The 22386-nt window shown below is 34.8% G+C and overlaps 1 protein-coding gene across 1 annotated transcript; it reads left to right on the forward strand.

Moving 5' to 3' along the window:
- Positions 1 to 2669: 2669 nt before the first annotated feature.
- Positions 2670 to 3435, forward strand: LOC147556293 (uncharacterized). The gene has a single exon (XM_086664624.1). It carries the CDS (start codon positions 2814 to 2816, stop codon positions 3258 to 3260), a length of 447 nt encoding a protein of 148 aa, XP_086520750.1. The 5' UTR covers positions 2670 to 2813; the 3' UTR covers positions 3261 to 3435.
- The last annotated feature ends 18951 nt before the right edge of the window (positions 3436 to 22386 follow it).

The following is a 22386-nucleotide window of genomic DNA, read 5'->3' on the forward strand; positions in this document are numbered from 1 at the left end:
TAATTGATTGCCTTTCTCGAAGACTAAGAACTCCACTATTTTAGCTCCCGAGCAATCGACTTGATCTTTAGCTCATTAGGTTAGCTAGAACCGAATCCAAGACTCCTCTTGATTCTTTCTTAGCAGTGAAAATTAAGAATTCCTTCTTCTATAAAGTAAATTGGTAGCTGGAAATTTAGTCTATTTTTATCTTTTCCTTGATGTAGCCAGAGACAGAAATATATAATAAGAATTTTCTACACTTGATCTGTTATAATGAGGCCCTTTTATAGAAACTTCTAATGTCAGAGTCCTAATCAAAATATGATCCCTAAAAGAAGTAGAAAACAGAAACTCAGGATCTTATTCTGAATAGAATTTGTAGATGGGAATTATATCCCATTTGAGATTCCCCAAACCTGGCTGACCAGGAGTCCCGTTTCCAATTAGATAGGCCTGGCCGACCATGCTATCATGCCCGACTCATTGTGGTCGCCCTAGGGCATGGCCCAAACCATGGCTCCCAGGCTAGCCCTTTGGATACTTATTGACTGAACCTAATACACTTTATTAATCTTATTCCCTCTAGTAATATCTTTTGATTGAGTTGACACTCTTTTGTGTAACCCATTGAGGATCTGGTTGTCGTTAGTTGCGAGTCATCTGAGTGCGTCACGTATCGTTGTTGTTTTTTAGCTAAACGTTACGATATCTAAAACGATCGGTCTTGATGATCTTCATCATTTGTCCTATCTGACAAATTGAACGCATTTCCATCTTAATCGAAAGACATCTCCTTCATATAGCACTAGTAGTAGAGCTGCAATCTTATGATGTCGACTGAAAAGAAGATGTATGGTGTCTGCCAAAGCCTACTCGAGGACAGATTTGTAAGCCGAGTGTAAATTATTATAACAGGCTATAGAAAACTTATATATCAGTTAGTTAGTTAAGCGAGGGATGTATACGTTATTTTCATTTAGTAGTTTAATTGCACCTTGTGTGCAACATAACCAATAGGTCTTTTTTTTTGTGAGTGATAACTACACTCCCAATACACCCCTCAAACCATGGGTGAGCCCACATACGGCCCCGTGGGGGCACACAGTGGCGAGTTTATGATTTTTTTTGACGTGGGGCGTGTTTAAGTCAAAGTAAATAACAAATTGAAAACAAAAGTTTATTATGTCGCATGGCTTTAACTAATTGTTGATTGATTTCACCGGTATCTTTCTCGTTGATCGAAAAACTAAAGGACATTAAAAAGAATATAAACAAACACCAATCATAAGCATAAAGTGATTATATTAAAATTACTAATAAATTAAAATTATTTTGAATGTAAGAGCATCTCCAATGCAACACTCAATCTTAGAAACTCTGAGTGCCACATGAGATTTTTAGAGTTATAACTTGAAAACTTTCTCCAATGCAACATTTTATTTGGATCTCTAAGATGACGTGTCGAGGGTGCAATTGAGATATCTCAAGAGGACACTCCATTTCTATAGTGTCCTCTTGAGATATCTCTAATTGTCCAAACTCATCAATATTTGAATTAGTCTGTCATATAACTAATTATTTCGTTACAAAAATAACTACGACACATAACTGAATAAGAGAAGTTTAAAGTTTTGCATTGGAGACACAAAAAAGTTTAAGATCTCTATTTCCGTCACATAAGAGTGAGAATCTCAATTGGAATTTGACCCATAAGACAAATAGAGATTTTTTTTGAGTTTTGCAATGGAGATGCTCTAATCTCTAACATAGAGCACCCATTAGGTGGCTACACATTTATAACACTTTAAGAGTCATTGTAATGACTATCCTACATCGTGCTTATCAGTAATGTCCCTAGGGGTCTCGGGTTCGATCCTCAGAGGAGGTGGAATTTTTGGGTTATTGAATTTAGGAATATTAGGGTATAAATAATGTAGTTGGGCTTTAGGTCATAGTTTGTTGGGCTTTAGGCCCATTTCTTGTTAAATTTGGCAGTATCGTGTTTATCACATATTGGATGTATCAACGCCATTGTAATGACTATCGTACATGATAATTGATTTCCAAAAAAGAAAAAATAACTTTAAGAAGCATTAATTAAGTTAGTTAATCGAGGATGCTTATAGATAAACTCCATTTAGTATTTTGATTATACCTTGTGTAGACTTTCTACATTTATATATATATATATATATATATATATATATATATATTTCTATATGTGCGAGTGATAACTATATTCAATAATAACAACTAAAATGACTGCCTATAAAAGTTTTATGAGAAGAACAATATGACAACGAAAATAACAATAATTTTCATAATATCAGTTGTTTTTATGGTTCTGAATTCAACCACTAGAAAACCTAATCTACCTCTTTTATGTGGCGTATATACGTTAGACACGCTGATGGTCCGTGCCTCCCTCGATCTATATTAAGAACGCAATAAGTGAAACGTTTAAATTTGAATGGCTTATTTGGACCTCCCATTATTTCATTATCAAGTTTCAACCACAAAGATTATTGACTATTTTGACTTGTTTGACCATCAAATCTCCCAATATGGAACAATTCCAGGTCATATTTGACCAATTAAACCCTCTTAACTGAAAAAACTGCCACTAAATTTAGATTCAAGAACAGAAAATCCATATAACTACCATTAAGAATCTGTTAAACTTTTTGAAACTTTAAAACATTTGTTTTTGTGTCTCCCTCTAGATTCTAGAGAGATGAGCTATAACCCTAAACCAGAGCTCTTTCTCTTTGGAAAATTCCTTCATCTCTCTATAAGATTATCAGGGGATTGATAAATATTTATTTACAAAGATGGGTAGAGGATTAAAATCAAAGAATGAAATCTGGAAGATTGTAAAGCCACCAACAAAAGAATTTCTCAAAATTATGAATGTTCTTCATTTGACAAGTAAGAATCATCAATCATCTTTGAAACTAAGAAATCAAAATAAATCAGGAAATGAGGAAGACAATTCGAAAGAATCATTGATTTCGAATCGAATGGGTGAAGTTCCAAAAGGGTATTTAGCTGTTTATGTGGGATCAGAGATGCAGAGATATGTAATTCCGGCTATTTACCTTTCTTTTGAAGAAATTAGGGTTTTAATGGATAGAGTAGCAGATGAATTTGGGTATGAACAACAAGAAGAAGGGGGATTGAGAATTCCTTGTTGTGAAGAAGATGATTTTGATCAAATTTTGGTTAGGTGTTTTGAGGAGCATCAAAAGATGAAGAAGAAAAAGAGTGGGAAAGTTTGATTCTAAACAAATCAAAATTCCATTTCTATGATGCCACTGTTTTTAAGTTAAAACCCATTTCCAAAACCAAATTGTCTATTGTTTGGAAAATGTTGGTCACACACATACTTTGAGACCTTATTGAGAAACATTGGAGAATAATGAGATCAATTCTATGAGTTCGTTTTTGTGTCAACCTTACATATATTTTTGATATTTTTGATGTTTTTAATGTGGAGTTTTTGGCTTGTTTTTTAGTAAATCTCTCTAGTTTCGTGATTCAAGTGGATGATAACTATCGCCTGTCTTATCTCCCTACAGTTTATTCGTGTAAATAATAGTGTATATAAACTAGTCGATCACCGCACTTACCATTGTTGTAACCATCATCACCCTTAATGTGATCGTTGTCAAGTCATTTTTGTTATCTCATTTGTTATTAGTGGGAGGGTTTACGGGTGATACCACTACACTAAAAACATATTACTTAAAACTATTATCACATCAATATGGAAGACAATGTTGATGTGATACCAGTACAGGAAAAAAAAAGTTCAACAAAAAATTATCACATCAATATGGAAGACAATGTTGGAAACCATCCAAGTATTTAGTTTTAGTTGTTGACCGATACAAGATTCGTTTTTTATCGTACAATTTTGTTTCTTACGATGTAACATTAACAACAGTGACATAATCCTCAAAAAAAAAAAAAAAAAAAAAACAACAGTGACATATTTTACTTTGACAAATATGCAAGTCCTAAATATATATTTCACATCTATGTTTCCAAGTGAACCAAAGTGTCTATGCCTACTTGTGATTCAAGTGTTAACTGTGTATTGTAAGATGAAACTTGCATATTGTGGAGGGCTTGGAACCAATCTTGGAAAGCTGTCTGAGCTCTCAGAGGTGCTGGAAGAGTTAGGGGTGGCAGAAAAAGTATATGGTGCACCATTGGGCATTGACGAAGGAAATGTTCTTTTGTTTTATCTCCCTCTTCACCAAGTGTGAGGTACACAAAATTTTGCGTGTTTCAATGAGTTTGTGCCCAAATTTTCGACCAAGGAAAAAACAACCCGAAAAAACCATTCCCTGCAAAGATCCACAATGCACTTACGACTCGTTCATATCGTCTCTTGTAGGGTATCCGTTGTCGTTTAGGTCGTGAAGATCACTAGAAATATACTAATGAGCAAAGAAGAAGATTGAAGAAGAGAGAAGAACCATTAATGGAAGATAGGGTTTCATTAGATTGAAGTTAGGATACAAAAGTGGTAACAAACAAATAAATAAATAGTAATATAATAAAACAAATCAGTCGGTTACATAAGGGATAAGTCTGGCTGTCCGTTTTTGTTCGGAGCTTGATAAAGATCACATCCAACGGATAATATGATGATATAAAATCCTCTTCGTGTGAATCGAGTCAAAATGGAGGGGTATTAGTGTCAATAATTAAATGAGTTTCAATCTCCCTTAAATGTCTCTTAACACCCCACGATTTCTCTTTCTTTCTTACCCTCTGCCTTTTTTCTCTCCCTTCCGTAACTTCTAAATAACTTCTTACTCTCAATCTTAACACATATTATCTTTCTTCTTCTTCTTTCCCAGAGGTTTGTAACCACCAAGAAGTTATTAAGTCCGCATCTCGAGGAAGGAAAACCAGTAGGGCCTCATGTTCGACAAATGATTGAACTCTTTGCGAAACTAGAAGAGCTGGGTTTTCGGTTAGCTTAGAGGCGACTAACGATATTATCCTTTGTTCACTTCACAAAGGGTTCAATCTGTTCAGGATGAACTACGGTATGAATGGACGGAACAAGCCCTTGGAGGAGCTTGATGCAATGCTTCAGGTAGCTGAGCCATTTATAGCAAAGGTGGAGCCAAAGAATGAGATTCTTGTGGTACGAGAGAACAAAATGCAGAAGAAGAAACCACCGTCTAAAGGGAAAGGCGAAACTGCTAAACCTGAAGACAAAGGTTCTCCTTCAAACGCTAGATGTTTCTACTGTGATGACAAGATCCACTAGAAGAGAAACTGCCCTAAGTTCTTGGAGGACAAGAAGAATGGATCAGTAGTTTCCACTTCAGTTATTGACAGTTAATTTATCAAATATAGTAATATTCCCAAATAGGTATGAGATACCTAATGACCTATCATTGTGAATGTACAGGAGCAGCTGGGGACTGAGTATTTGGCTAGAGGAGAGAAGATCCAAGAGGGAGCAGAAGCCTAGACTGCTAAGGATGTTGAAAGGGATCAAAGTCTTCTTTAGGCACTTGTCTAGAATTTTGTTTTTCTAGTTTAACAACATCTCTGTACTAAGTATTATGGAGAATCAATAAAGAAGTTTAGTTCTATATTGAGATGTTATAAAAGTGCTAAATTAACGATATATACCAAAAGATTCTAAACTTGGTTATACCTGTAAAAGAGACGCATTAACATGTGACTCATAAAACAGGATCATCCCAATGATAAAAGGGTGAGGACAGAATGTCCAATATAACCAAAGAACGCTTAAGAAGCAGAGAATCACATTGACAAGAAAGAAAGTCTTGAGTCAAAAATAGAGGTTGATCGTCATTACACTTCTAATCTAATCCAAATTAGAGCGTCCAAAAGGATAAAATTGAAGGATACGAATCAAGCCCGGTCCTCTGAAAAAACACTATGTCTAGACACTGTTTCCCACACACAATCAAAATCCGTCTAAAAGCTATAGGTCATGTACAAAGACTACATGGGCATAAATTAGCAAATCTGACGCAATTTCTTTAGAAGAAATTCGAGCTTTTCACAACCAATCAGAGAACAAAGTATTTGTTGCTCATAATAGTATCCTCCTAAAAAAATTAGTTTTGAAAAGAATAATTAACTTAGAAGGATAAGTGGGAGGAAAAGTCGAATGATTCGACCAAGAGCAACAAAATTGTTATAGAACAGTGGGAGGAAAAGGTTTAAGTACCTAACACCCAAGACGAATAGAAACTCGCCAGGGAACTATCAAGTAGTAAAATTTAAAGTTACTCGAAAGCGATATCTCAAGTGTTGAGAGTATTATGTTGCTCATAAGCCCTGAAGGTCGTTGAAGCTTATCCAACAAGCTCAGAAGATTGAAATCTTACTAATAAAAGATGAGAGCATAGACCTACGCAAAGACGGAAACCAACTCTAAAATTGGCTGGGAGTCAATAGAAAATGGAATTCATATCTCATGAAGTTTGAAACTCGATAATTTTAGTCAATGGAGCGAAACCATTGGACGGAAATTAGTTTTCAAAGAAGAAAACTGAGGAGAAGGATAGAAACATTGATGTTTCCCAAAACTAGATAAAGAAGATTAAGATCGTGAATTCATACCGTGAGACTATGAACAAGATCTTACATCAGTCTAAGTTTAAGTCCATGCTAACGCAAATAAGTAAACACCCGTAATAGAAAAAACGGTCGCCGACTTTAGTAGCTAGCAAACATGCATGTTTTGGAGATCCAACGAGGGTTTGAAGCAGACAAGAGTTGGAATCTTCGATTCAAAGAGGTAATCAAAGAAGTTTGATTCTTGAAGAACGAAGAGAATCTTGAATATAAGGATTTCAAGAAGGTTAGTGGGAGTAACGCTTTCCAGGTTTGGTATGCAGAGTATATACCAGAATTGTGAACAACATAGGGATGTTGGAATCAGTTGATGAAGGACCACAAAGGATGAAATGCTATTGGACATCAAAGCTCTATGAGTATAGATCAAAAGATGATAGGACTGAAATAAGAAACTTGGGATTCTTAAAAGTCCAAATGCGAAAGACTCTAAAAGAGACATTCGACCCAAATCTCATGGCGCATAGCTCGGCAAGATCGGTCATGTGGGACATGATTTAGCAATTGTCCAAGGCATGTCGAATATTGGTGTATTAGGAGACGTTAACATCTGAATTCAGATCAGACAATCTAAACCACAACTAACATCCTAAAAGGCTTGTAAAATTACTAGGATGAGTTAGTCCAAAGTGGAAAAGAAAGTTGAACATGTCAATGCAAACTTCCAGACATGGAAGGAAAGTAGGCTGAAAGTGTTTTGAGTCGGGAACTGTTGTAGACTCTACAAACGAAAGAATGGAAGCCTTAATTCTAGTAAAGGGTTACAAGAAATTATCAAAAGAAAATCGAAAGAAGCGACCTTCGATAATAGGCAAAGTTTAATTTGACTACATAAGTAGTCAACTAAACTGTCACCTAAGACAAAATATGAGAATCTTACATAAGTCTAAGGCATAAGGTATATTATGAGAATAACCTTGATTAGTAAATTGAGTAAGTAAAAGGAGTTTTACGGAAGAGGCTCAAAATTTACAAACTCTTGTTATCAGAAATATAGGTTTGTCAGATACGTGATCTGATGAATGAAACTCAAATAAATGAACTTGGAATATTTCATTATCATCTCTCTAGTCCAGGTCATTGCATGGACAACAATGACTTACGAAGGCTAGCACGTGAGGTCGATGAGATAGCGCAGTTTCATGGGCTATAGGAATAAGAGTATTCGAATCGACTACGTGGGTGTGTAATAAGTATTATGCATCGGATAACCCACAAATGAGAAGTACATCATTCTTGATGAACGTCAAACGCTTCTCATTGACAAGATTGAAGATATTCCTCAAAACATGAGTGCTCCGCTCATCTTATGTAAGGACGTTCGACTTTGGTTCTGTCAAGCGTCACGACGTAAAAGGAGGTTATAAAGGCGAATTCTGGAAAAGACAGGATAAACATGAAGCTGAGTGGGAGTACAAGAATGGATTGTGTCATCCTTATTATATTAGAAAAACGTATCTCAAGACCGCCTGATGAGTAGCAACTGAAAATGCATTGCCGCGCTCAAATGGATTAAAAGTTAATCATTTGGCTTTAACAGTTGTGCTCGGGATCAAGAAAGTCTGAAAAGATGTGACGTATCAGATGGGATAGAAATTGACACGAGAATCGAGTATTGCACTTGTTTTAAGTACAAGTGGGAGTCTGATGGAGATGTCCTTCGACCAAAGATGCAATACAAGCAATTTGTCGGATAGGACAATTGATGAAGAAGATCATCAAATCCAGACGATTTAGGGGTCGTAGTGTTTAGCTAGAAACCAACTACGATCGTCGAATTACGAAGTAATTCGCGGCTAACTTCGACCGGATCCTACATTGGGTTACACAAAAGAATGGCTATTTGATCGGATGATATGACTAGAGGGATGAGACATATGATGTTGGGTAAGAACCATAAATATGTCCCATAGGCCTAAAAGAAAAGGCAAAGATAGTACTAAAGGCCCAAAAGAAGGGTATTTGGGTCGGACACCAAAAGAGGTTTTTCGGGGCCCAAAAAGGGCACTGTCAAACTTGGCCGTGTGGCCCTATATGGGCCGGCTAGATCTTCCCAAGATGGGCTTGCTTTGGCCGGCCAAAAGAGAGAAATTGAAAAAATAGAACACTATTTCCTTAATCTTATTCAGAAGGGACTTTTAAGAAACCTTATTAGGGTTGGACTCTAACTAGGATTCAATATAATGTCTCTTAGGGACTTGAATAAGGTGTGGAAGAATTCTCAAGGAGCTTTCTTCTCTACAATATCAAGTAGAGAAAGAAAGAGAGATTATTCCCAACTATCTATCTAGTCTAAAAGAGAAGTGTTCTTCAATACATTAGCGTATAAAACCTTTAGTTAGTGTTAGGTTTATGACTTGGCTTGTATTTGATATATCTATCTTATTCGCCTTCTTTGGAATCTTATTTGAATTACAATTATCTATATTGTTTTCATTTTCTCGAAAATAAGTTGTCCTCGTCGAAGTAGTCTAGCGACAAGTTGTTTTTGTCGAAGTAGTCTAGGGATAAGTTTTTCTTGTTGTTTTAAGGGAGAATTTGACATGCACCCCCACTATTATATGAATATTAGGACTACACCCCCACTTTTTCAAAACTTTTGATATACACCCCCACTTGGACGGAAACCGTCAACTCAGAGTTAAGTTGGGTGTGTGCGAAACACACGCGCCAACCATGACAATTTTACCCTTTTGTAGTTGTTGAAATATTTTGAGCGATTTTGACATACACCCCCACTATTATATGAATTTTTGGACTACACCCCCATTTTTTTGAAAAAAACAAAATTTTTCAATTTCCCCTCCGACGATCATCTTTTACCTTTTGACTTATAAATTTATTTATCTTAGACAAGCTAAAAGGTCAAAGCGAAAAAACTATTTGAGATATCAAACTATAGGGGTGAGCAACGGTCGGCCGAACCGACCAGACCGAACTCGGCCGAACCAGACCAAAAGGTTTTTAGGCCGAACCGAATAGATTTCGGCTCGGCTCGGTTGAAAAACCGATCAACCGATCAAAGTTTGGTTTGGCTTCGGCTTGGGATTTTGAAAACCGCCAAAACCGAACCGACCAAACTACATATATTTATTATACATATATATATATATATTGTATAAAATAATACTAAAAATAAGTATTTAAAGTTGAAACTAAATAGTAAATAGGGATTGGAAATTAACAAATGGATATTCTACGGATTGAAACCTTTAATAGAATAAAGAGTTCCATTGAATTACAAGTTTCTATTTGTTTTGTCCTTAAGCGAAAAGGTTAAAATCTAACCTAATTTAATATAGTTTTCAACTATTCTTCTTGCCGCCTCCTGTAAGGTGTGAAGTCTTAATATGAAAGCTCCCAATCACCCATCAAACTAATACACCACTATTCAAGTTTTATATACTTGTTTGACCTTTGTGCATGGAATTTATCTTTTTAAGTTATTTATGTGTCTATGACGGTTACAAGACAATTGAACTTAGATATATGGTTGTTGAAAGATTTAGTTATTTTTTTGCCTAATACGTTATCTCTTTACGTTTTGATTGGAATTACATTGTTAAACATTATCATTTTCAATAATTTCATTTTTCTCACGTTTTATTTGGTTTATTGTGTTCGGCCGGACCGACCAACCGAAGTCAATCGAACCAAACCGAACCGGGCCGAACGAAGTCGGCTGGCAATTTGATCGGCTCGGCTTCGGCCGGTGATCCAGCCAAACCGCCATTGATTGGTTCGGCTTCGGCCGGACTCTAAATGATCGGCAACCGACCGCTGCTCACCCCTATCAAACTATAGAAAAGATGGGAGGAACTATTTGGGATATCAAGCGAAAGAACTTATTTATCTTATATGGGAGGAACTTATTTATCTTATTTGACATATAAGATAAATAAGTTCTTTCGCTTTGATCTTTTAGCTTGTCTAAGATAAATAAGTTTATAAGAAAAGAGGTAAAAGATGATCATTGGAGGGCAAATTGAAAATTTTTGTTTTTTCAAAAAATGGGGGTGTAGCCCAAAAACTCATATAATAGTGGGGGTGTATGTCAAAATCGCTCAAAATATTTCAACAACTACAAAAGGGTAAAATCGTCATGGTTGGCGCGTGTGTTTCACACACACCCAACTTAACTCGGAGTTGACGGTTTCCGTCCAGGTGGGGGTGTATATCAAAAGTTTTCAAAAAGTGGGGGTGTAGTCCTAATATTCATATAATAGTGGGGGTGTATGTCAAATTCTCCCTTGTTTTAACTAAATATTTAATCAATCAGAGCATTTCGAGTTTTACTAATACTAATTAGTTAGTCTTCCGAGCATGTTATACATTGTGCGATACACATCCATATATTCTTTTATATTTCATCAAAATCTAATTTATTTCCAAAATTTTCGTGTTCACTGCAGACATTCCTCAATATAAATTAAACTTAGCTCGAGATCAATTGAATTGACATATAAATTGTCATGTGTTGTGTACACACTGAAATGTTGTAAAATACTTGATGTTGTTTTCGAACAGATCACTCTACTTACATTTCACAATGAAAAGTGAGATCGGATAATCAACCACAAAAGAGGAAGAAACTCCAAGTACCGAGGCCGAGGGCCATGTCTTAAAAACTTTGGTATACCGAGCAATTTCGAAAATGTGGAGAGTTTTTTGTTTCTTCTTTTGAGAATTTGAACTTTACACAGTGTAACACAACTTTTATATAAAATATTTATTGCAATATTTTGTTGTTGCAATCATATGCGTTTACTCATTTTCTATTCATTTTGTAGGTCAATATAGATACCTACACCGGGCATTTTCAGATTTGCATTAAAAATATTTATTGAATATTTAACTTATTTATACGTCTTTACAAATTTCAAATTTGTATCGAACAACCAAGGTATTGCTGACAACATTGAAGAACTAGCAACAAAACTTGATCTTCACTCTCTAACCCATCTCTAACTATTTCAATGACATTTCGAGGGAGTGCTTGTAATGGTTGTAGTTTTTAGGAACAGTCTTAGGTTTGTAGGGGACGATATTTGGGAGAAAATATCTAGATAAGATTTATAATAAATTTAGACATCTAGTAATATATTTAACTATATTAAAATTTGGAGATGTACGGGCTAGAAGCCCGTACAGAGCTCCTTCAACTCTTACAACTTACTTTATAAGTTCTTCAATTCAATCTCTAATTTGCTTCTCTTGTGCTTCCTATGCTTCCTGTCCTTCATACCCACATCTTACCTCTATTTATACTAAAGATAGAGCATACTAGTGAAGACTAGAAAATGGTGTGGCCGAAAGGAAGAATCGGACAATTGCAGAAATGGCTCGAAGCATGTTGAAGGGAAAAGGGCTTCCAAATAATCTATGGGCTGAGGCAGTAAATACATCGGTATTCTTATTAAATCGGTCTCCGACAAAAGCAGTTCAAAATATTACTCCATATGAAGCTTGGCATGGGAAAAAACCTCAAGTAGATTTTTTCAAAATTTTTGGTTGTCTGGCATATTCTCACATTCCTTTGAGAAAAGAAAAATTTGATGAGAAGGGTGAGAAATTCATCTTCATTGGTTATAGTAATGAATCCAAAGGTTATCGTCTTCTTGATCCCATCTTTAATAAATTGGTAATTTCTCGAGATGTTATTTTTGATGAGATGAAATCTTGGGAATGGGGAGAAAGTTCTTCTCAAATTGAAAATAAATCTGATTTTTTTCCAAATTAATGATTGTTAAGAAGATCAAAGTTCTCCTTCATCAAATTTATCTGAGATGCCACAAATTTCTGGAAATGGAGGAGTTGAAAATTCTCCAAATTTTGATGAGGATTCTTCGGATTCCGAATCACCTCCAAGAAAGACACGTTCTCTAAATGATATCTACGAATCATGTGGGTTTTCTTTCTTCACTTATGAACCACAAAATTTCAAAGAAGCAGAAAAAGAAGAAGTATGGAGAAATGCCATGAATGAAGAATTGACAACTATAGAAAAAAACCAAACTTGGGAACTTGTAGATCCTCCAAAAGAAAAAGATGTTGTTGGATTAAAATGGATCTACAAGACCAAATTTGATGAAGATGGATCAATTAAAAAACATAAGGCTCGCCTAGTTGCAAAGGGTTATTCTCAACAACCCGGTATTGACTTTAATGAAACATTTGCTCCGGTAGTAAGAATGGAGACAATCAGAATTGTTCTTGCATTAGCCGCTCAAATGAAATTACAAGTTTTTCAACTTGATGTTAAATCAGCATTTTTAAATGGAGAATTGGAAGAAGAAGTTTATGTTGAGCAGCCGGAAGGATACAAAATAAAAGGAGAAGAAAATAAAGAGTTAATATAATTTTTAGACTAATCTTTTTAGTCAAACTTCTCTAGATTATTCTTCTCTAGATATTTCTACTTTAGAGAAGACTCCATCTAAATATTTCTCTCAATACAAAGAGTTACATAGGAAATTACAAATTACTAATTTCCAACAAGGTTCACCCACCAACAGGATTGTCTTTATCTCTTTTCTTTTTCTTTTTCTTCTGATTCTTCTTCTTCTTCACTTGGGAATAACCCTCTTTTTGATATAGTAAAAATTTATGGATGCACTAAAACTACCATAAATGCCCCAAGTAAAACTGAAGTGCTTGATACAACAACTACAATGCTTCGTGTCAAGTTAAAACAGATGAGTCAAAAGTATATTTTGAGAAGAAAATTTTGAAGCTGATCTATCTAAAATAGGAACTTCATGAAAGTTTTTTAAAAAAATGCAACATCACAAAAACGTATACATCAGACAAAATATACCTTGGCCAGTGGCTACTCCAAAATATTTAGGGTTAATTTCATTTTGAACCCCTAAAGATGATCAGCTTCTGATTTGACTCATTTTTTTCATATTTTTGTTAGTCAGCTATTGGTCAACTTTAACATTAATTTTTCTTTTCTTTTTTTACCCTTATGTTCAAATTTAATAATCTTTGTCCTTGATATCTTTCTTCATCGGGATATTTTCGCCGGCAGATGGTCGATCGACCACCTGCCAGCGACCTTCAACAGAAAAAGAGGAGTTTTTTCTTATCTTCTTCTCCTTCCTCCTCCACCACATTAATTTTTCTTTTCTTTTTTTACCCTTATGTTCAAATTTAATAATCTTTGTCCTTGATATCTTTCTTCATCGGGATATTTTCGCCGGCAGATGGTCGATCGACCACCTGCCAGCGACCTTCAACAGAAAAAAAGAAGTTTTTTCTTATCTTCTTCTCCTTCCTCCTCCACCACCTCTTGTCGGCGCCTATTATCACCACATTTACTCTCTCCCTATATCTCTCTCTCTTTATATATCCCTCATCTGGGATGTGGTTGATTGAATCAAATTAAACAAAGATATGGTTTTGTCGATTCAAACAAAACCAAATCAAATCAAGGTTTTTGTATTTAGTTGACCTAGGATATGGTTGATTCAAACAGAGGGTTTCAATAGGGATTTGGGTTTGGTGAGGATTTTGAGTTACAGAGACCCATTTTGTCTCTCTCCCCGAAACAAAGTCGAAGGATTAATCCAATCTCTCATACTTTCTGTATAAACTTCTTATAGGTGTAGGGATCCACCATTACAAAATTTTCCAAACTTCACTGATGACTAATGTGGAGTTGTGGACCAATATCACCAATAAGAGGTTTATATAAAATATGATCTTGTCCTAATGTGGACCAACATCACCAAATAAAAGGATCCACCGTTACCAACCATTTTCAAGTGGGCAATTAATCAAATCTCATTCCTATATAAAGATTTTGAGTTAGAGATATCCACCATTAGACAATCTATCATGCAAGGCTCAATCTTTAAATCTTAAGTGTCACTTAAGATTTTAGAGTTTTTTAAAGAAAAAATTCTCTCCAATGCAAAACTCATTTGAAATCTTAAGATGATGTGGAGCATTTAAATTTGAGATATCTCAATTACAAACTCTGTTTTTGAGATCTCTTTTGAGAGTCTTAAGTGTCTTAGTCATCAAATTTAATTTTTCGGACCAATCAAGCATCTTTCTTTCTCATCAACTTTTTCTTATATAGTGTATGTGTGACATGTGTAACTATTAGAGTTTTTTCAAGTGCTGCATTGGAGAAGAAATAAATTAGAGACACTCAATTTAGTCATGTAGAAAAAAGAGTCTCAATTGAGACTTGACACATAAGTCAATTAGAATTTTTTTCGAGTTTTGCATTGGAGATGCTCTTAAAACCTACTTGCCACTTTCCAATCTCTAAATCTCATCTTTTGTCACTAACCGTTTCAGCAAACTTCAAGGCACAAATGGTGGAGAGAGAAAGTGTTGATGATATAAAAAGACGTTTTTGAAGGATGTTACTATACTGAATTCTATTTTTACTAAAAGCAATTATTAAACAAAAATAACAAAATAAAACTAATTAAAATAGTGTCCTAAATTGCTAACCAACACCAAAAATAAAAAATAACCAAATTTATCCTCCATGCCATACCCAACTCTATTTTACCTCAAAAAAAGCTATTGGAGAAAAATAAATAAATAAAATTAATTAAATATTGTCCTAAACCAACACCAAAAGCAAAAAAAAATCAAATACAACAGAATTTTTCCTCCAAAAAATCTTGGGGTTCAATTTTTTATTTTTGGACAAGATTAACAAAACCAATTAATTTTCCAAATTCTGTTGTATTTGATTTTTTTTTGCTTTTGATCTTGGGGTTCAATTTTTTATTTTTGGACAAGATTACAAAACCAATTAATTTTACAAATTTCTAAGATCAAATGTTCTTCATCCTCTCTCTTTTGGTAATATTAATAAGTATTCATTTCTGTTGAAATACGTGATACATGAGACGGGTGGAGAAGGCGAAGATCCGACGATCAAGACTAATCCGGGATATTAGAAGATATGGAAGATATAATTTCTTATCTCAGGATATATCTTGTAACCATGTAATGGAAATAATAGATAGATATTATCTAGTTTCCTAGTTTAGTTAGAAGAAACTAGAAAACCCTAAACCCAAATTTACTCTATAAATAAGAGATGGGTTCTAGGAGTTCAAGCATTCGATTACTATTCAATTATTGTAACGAATCACCACATATGTGAGGAATAACGTATGTAGCCGTTGTAGTTTTCTCCGAGGATGTAGGTCGTGAACATCCAACTAAACCTCGTTAAATATGGTGTTCTTTGTTTATGTCCATCTATCTCCTATTATCACATAATCGTGATTTTCACATGGAATCTGAGTAGGTAATTTAATCCTGATTTCAGCTTCCGCAATTTTCCGACGATTTTTTTTAAATCGTTGTAATTAAATAATCGATAAATCACTTCATTGATATTTTTTTCCAAGTTAATCTTGTGATTTTTTTCATTCTACAATGGTGAGTACCGTACAACCGAGATTACAAGTTTGACTCAAGACGACGATTCTCCTTTTTTTTCCGGTACAAAATCTCAAAGAAACTTAATATTGAAAGTGACTGGAATATGGGTTGATATCGAACCCTGTTTACGACCCCTGACTTCGGTCCTGGCACGGAATTTTAGACCCGTTAGTGGAGCTGATTACTGAGACAGGGCTGGTATGTGAAGTAGGGCTCTGAGGCAGAGCTGGACTCCAAGACAGAACTGGTATGCGGAAGTAGGGCTTATGTCGGTTATTATTGTTAGCGTATCCATGTGTAATTCGGATTTAGAGAGAGAGAGTCAGTGAGGCGGTGGGATTAGGGTTTAGTTGCTATATAAACTAAAACCCTAGGAGATATCAGCAGTCTCAGACTCACGAATCTCTTGTGTAACTTGTTTGCTTATCATAGTGGAAATCATCACGCCGTTGTCGCCGTGGAGTAGGTCTCACCAACCGAACCACGTAAATCTCTGTTTTCTGTTCTTGATTGTTCTTCTCATATTGCTTTTCTTGGATTACTTATGTTTGTCATAGAAAACTTTCGATTGTCATAACAAACTTGTATAAGAGCTAAGGTTTTAAGGTTTCTGTGATGGCGAAATACGAGATAGAGAAGTTCGATGGAAGTAACGATTTTAATCTTTGGAAGATTAAGATGCGAGCAGTATTGGTTCAACAGGGTTTGCTGAAAACGTTTAACAGGAAGGATGCACTCGCTGAATCATTACCCGAAGCAGAGAAGGAAGATCTCATGGAAAGAGCTCATGGTCAGATTCTGCTCTGTTTGAGGGACGAGGTCTTGCAGGAAGTAGCAACGAAAACTACAACCGATGGGCTATGGACTAAGCTAGAGGCAAGGTATATGACGAAATCTCTAACTAATCGTTTGTATCTAGAGAATAAATTATTTAGTTTACATATGTTAGAAGGAGAATCGTTGAAAGACCATATGGATGAAATCAACTGGGTATTCTTGGATTTGGCGAATATAGATGTCAAATTCGAAAATGAAGATAAGGCAGTACTTTTGCTTGCGTCCTTGCCACCATCATATGAAAGCTTTGTTGTTTCTTTTATGTCTGGAAAAACAACTACAACCTTGGAAGATGTTGAAGCAGCGCTGAATTCTAAGGAGTTGAGACAGAGGTCAATAGAAGAAAGCAGATCAGGAGTTGGTCTGGCTGTAAGGGGAAGGCCGCAACATATGGTCGATGGGAAGGGCCGTTCACGGTCTAAATCGAAAGCTAAGAAGTACAGATGCTATAATTGTAAGAAAGAGGGACATTACAAGAAGAATTGTCCCGAGCTTAGAATGAAACCAGGGGAGGCAGCACTCATCGAGGAAGATGATGGTAGTGTCTTGGGAATCATTGAAGAATGTGATGAAGCTATGGTTCAGGCTATTAATGCCTGCTTCGCTGAAGATAGGTGGATTTTGGATACTGGCTGTTGTTGGGAATTACCTGTATCTAATACATATCCTAATCATATTACTAGTGTTGTAAGCGGAATCTCAATCATCATATGATTAACACTAAGTTGTCCAGGATCTATACATGAACTAATCTATGAACTAGAAGGAAGAAGAATACCTTTATTCGCTTTCCCACGAACTAAATTCTGACCAGTATTCGGAAGATATAGAGCTTCAAGTGTAGCTCCTCTACTTGAGACACCAAATGTATAACTTGAACTCCCTCCTTTCAGTCAGCTAGGACCTTCTTGAAGGTAGAGATGAAGAACTCCTTCTTCTAGACTTTGATAGATAGACGAGAACTTTTCTCTAAAATCTTCTCTCTCAAATAGTTGTGTGAAGAGAGGGATTTACTTCTGAGAAATTTCCACACCTATTCTAAACTCATAACTGGTCCTTATATATGCATTACCTTAGTAGAGTTCTACTCAAATAAGGAATCCTAAAAGTTCCTCAGAAAAGATAAGCATAAGTTAGAGTTTAAATCTAACTGGGATTCCCTAATTAGGACTAAACCCTAATTAGGGTTTCCCTTTAGTGTGGCCGGTCACAACAATCCTTAATGGGCTTGTTTTCGCCGGCCCACACCCCACATATGGCCGGCTAGGGCTCTCCCTTTAAGGGAGTCCCTTGTTGGCCCAAAAAGTGGGTTTTTGCCCTTTTCGGACTTCCCTTTCGAGCCCGATTCTTTTCTATCTTTTAAGTATTATCAGACTGGATCATATTTATCTACATACTAGTTCCCATCAGTCTATTCTCACTGTTCAAGTTACCACTCTTATGTGTAACCCGTTGTAGGATCCGGTCTGTGTTAGCCGCCGATAACCGAAGTCCGACAATCGTAAGCGGCTTCTAGCTAAGCATTACGACTCCTAATTGAACTGGATTGATTGATCTTCCAAATAAGGTCATCCTTATCCTTTAAGCCAAATCGTACGCATTGCCATCTTGGTCGAAGGACACTCCTTCGAAAGGTTATACCTTCAAACCTTTAGGATATATATTCTATCAGGAAGGTCATACCTTCAGACTTATAATATATCTCCTTCGGTCTCCCACTTGTACTTAGAACAAGTGCGATGCTCGATTCCCATGTCTTTTCATATCTCATCTGATACGTCACACTTTATCAGACTTTCTTGATTGGGAGGACGGACTGTCAAATCAAATGATTAACTATTTAATCCATTTAGGCACGGCCATGCATTTCCAGTTGTCGCTCCTCAAGTGGCCTAGAGATACTTTATCTTAACTCTCGTTAGGAAGACATATTCTATTCTTGTACTCCTGCTCAGCTTAATGTCTATCATGTCTTACCTGGCCTGCCTCTTTATAACCTTCTTTTACGGCGCGACGTTTGACTGGGCCAAAGCTTGGCATTCCTTACATAAGATGAGCGAATACTCATGTTTTGAGGAATATCTCCAATTCGCTAAATTAGAGTCATGACGTTCATATCTTCAACTTTTGAAGCACTCTCACTTGGCGGGGTTCCAGTGTATCTTTATACACCCATGAAGTTGACTTGAATACCCTTATTCCTCTAGCCCAAGAAACAACGTTATCTTGTTAATCACTCATGCTAGTCTTCTTAAGTCATTGTTGTCCAACCAATGACCTGGACTAGGGATAATATAATAGAACGCTTCCATGTTTACTTAACAGGGTTTCTTTCATTAGATCACGTATCTAATAAACCTGCATGGAACTTTCCACTATTTTGGATTGTCGTCTAAATTCTAAACCACAATTTAGATGACGAAATAAACTAATTTATTTCGGATAACAAGAGTTTGTAAAAGTGAGTTTCCCACGTAAACTCCTTTACGTGCCCAATTTTACAAGTCTTTTAGGACAGTCTTTCGTGACCCTAATTCCTTAGATTCGTACATCTCCCATGTTTGATTTAAGGTGATAGTTTAGTTTTGTGGTTTCCATTTTGCCTATTATTATCGTGCTGAAGAACACCTTCATCAACTTTTACGATAATGTTAGTTTTCTGAAACTAACACTTCCTAAGTCCTAATGGTATTTTCTTTCACTAGTAGAGTTTGCAACGACTCCCACTGTGAAAAACCCTTTTCCAGCTGGTTGTCCTTCCTAAAAGATTATTGTCTTTGTATTAGTATTAGCGTATCCATGTGTAATTCGGATTACTGAGACACGGTTAGTATGCGAAGCAGGCTCTGAGGCAGAGCTAGACTCTGAGACAGAGCTGGTATGTGGAAGCAGGGCTTATGTCGGTTATTAGTGTTAGCTTTCCATGTGTAATTCGGATTTAGAGAGAGAGAGTCGGTGAGGTGGTGGGATTAGGGTTTTAGTGGCTATATAAACTAAAACCCTAGGATATCAGCAGTCTCAGACTCACGAATCTCTTGTGTAACTTGTTTGTTTATCATAGTGGGAGTCATCACGCCGTTGTCACCGTGGAGTAGGTTTAACCAACTGAACCACGTAAATCTCTGTGTTTTGTTCTTGATTGTTCTTTATTTCCTATTCCTTTTCTTGAATTACTTGTATTTGTCATAGAAAACTCTTGATTGCCATAACACTTACTTCAACATGGAGCTCTATCTACAGTATTTTAATCTCTGAATGTTCTATCGTATTTTGATCTTTCCTCTTCAAGTTAGACACTTCACATCTTCCCTGCTCAATTATTGTAACGAATCACCACAATTGTGAGGAATAAAGTACGTAGTCGTTGTAGTTTTCTCCGAGGATGTAGGTCGTGAATATCCAACTGAACCTCGTTAAAATATGGTGTTCTTTGTTTATGTCAATCTATCTTCGATTGTCACATAATCGTGATTTCACAATTTCACATAAGAATTTTTTTTGTATAAGATTAATGAATTACGATCCAATAATTGAAATGATAAAAATAAGTTGTGTTAGAACCAAATTGGTAATCCTATTTAAAAAGAAATTCTAACATAGATTGTGTTATGTTTCTTAGTGAGTTGATGTTTATTTTGAATGAAACTATGTTTATTCATTTTGAGACATTGGCATCAGGGGTGGCTTCCACATTAGGGTCTGCGAGGGCACGTCGCCCCCATAAGTAGTAAGTAGTAAACTGAAAAAAAAACTCTACATCCGATTTATTCCAAATAGAGATTAAAACTTTATAGTAATGAAGACAATGCAAGGATATTCACAAAGAGCTAGCCTGGTGGAGTTTAAACTAGTTGTCCACCCAAAAGACAGGGGTCCAACTTCATATCATGAATTTTCTTTTGTTTCTCTACAAGTAATTTTCATTGTGCCCCGTACACTTTAATTAGCTATATACTTTATATTTCTCCCTTGGGACCCAAAATTTCAAATTAGCTTTCAGGTCCCAAGATGACCCTAGGAGTTTTTATATGGTCTTTAGAGCCAAAAAAAATTTAATTAGTGGTTATAGTGCTTATCCAAATCATGATTTATTGCATTTTATGTTCATGATGTATCAATGGCATTCTAAAAAAAAGAAAAGAAAATAAATTGTAGTCAACACGATACCCAAATTAGGATAGTCGCATTGGTTGAGAATGTCAGTATAAATTGTATCAGTCTCTCTCTTAAATGTCACATCACGACTTCCGGACATTTACAATTGTTAATTATAATTAAAAGTGAAGCTCACAAAGAAATTTTTCTTAAAGTGCGCTCACAAAGAAATTTTTCTTTGTCTGCCACTGATTGACACGATTCATTATCCCTTTAATAAAATCCCCCACCGTGGTTTAATCCATTATTTGGGATATTGGCAACATCAATCACTATTAAAACTCGTTTGTATATTTTATATCATTTTTTTGTTACATATATATATATATGTATGTTTTTTAATCAATTGATTTTTATACAATGTCTTTATTATAAATATAGCGTGTTAGTATAGATATAAAGAATCTTTATTAAATGTTTTAAAAATAATTATAATTGAGTTTTTATTATAAATATATAATTTAATCAATTGATTTTTATACAATGTCTTTATTATAAATATAGCGTGTTAGTATAGATATAAAGAATCTTTATTAAATGTTTTAAAAATAATTATAATTGAGTTTTTATTATAAATATATAATATCTATTAAAAATTTTACAGTTTTGACTTCTTCATTTATTTATTTATTCATTTTTTATAGTATTAAAAATTAATAAACTTGAATATTATTAATATATAATATGTTTACTAAAACTTTATTTTTTTTACTTTTCAATTTCGATAGTAAAAAATGAATAAAAAAAATATCTTTAGATTAAAATGATATATATATATATATATATATATATATATATATATATTTCATTTAAATGTTATAAACTATCTTTATTAAAACTCTAAATATGTTATTTATTTTTTCCATTTCTATTACAAAAACTAATTAACTTTCTTAATCATTTGATAATTATAAATAAAGAATATGTTTATTAAAATAAACGATTTTTTTCTAATAAGTAAAGTGAAAAAAGAAATATATTTAAATTTAATTTTACTATAGGAATGGATGCTTATGTAAAAGAGTAGAGAAACAAATTTTGTGAGAAATTAGGCATTAAGTATTTAATAGAATAGTATTGTTCTTATATCATTATGTCAAGTATACAATGAATCCGTATTCCACTTCACATTCAAGATGCTTATCCTGCTCCTTGTTTTTACGGTGGACAACGTTTTCCAAATCTCTTTATCTTTTTCGTTAACAAACTATTGATAAAGTAGTTGAAATGCCCTCGTGGTATAGAAATTTTAGTTTTAATAAAAGTATTATATAATAATTTGATTATTATATATATACAATATCTATTAAAAACTTTAAAGTTTTGACTTCTTCATCTATTTATTTTTTA

This window comes from Eschscholzia californica, unplaced genomic scaffold, assembly GCF_041429995.1.
Source record: "Eschscholzia californica isolate CP2 unplaced genomic scaffold, dmEscCali1.0.p SCAF_2, whole genome shotgun sequence".
Classification (NCBI taxonomy): domain Eukaryota; kingdom Viridiplantae; phylum Streptophyta; class Magnoliopsida; order Ranunculales; family Papaveraceae; genus Eschscholzia; species Eschscholzia californica.

What these genes read in the sequence shown, in the direction of transcription:
- LOC147556293 (XM_086664624.1), top strand. Translation starts at nt 2,814, where the DNA reads ATGGGTAGAGGATTAAAATCAAAGAATGAAATCTGGAAGATTGTAAAG.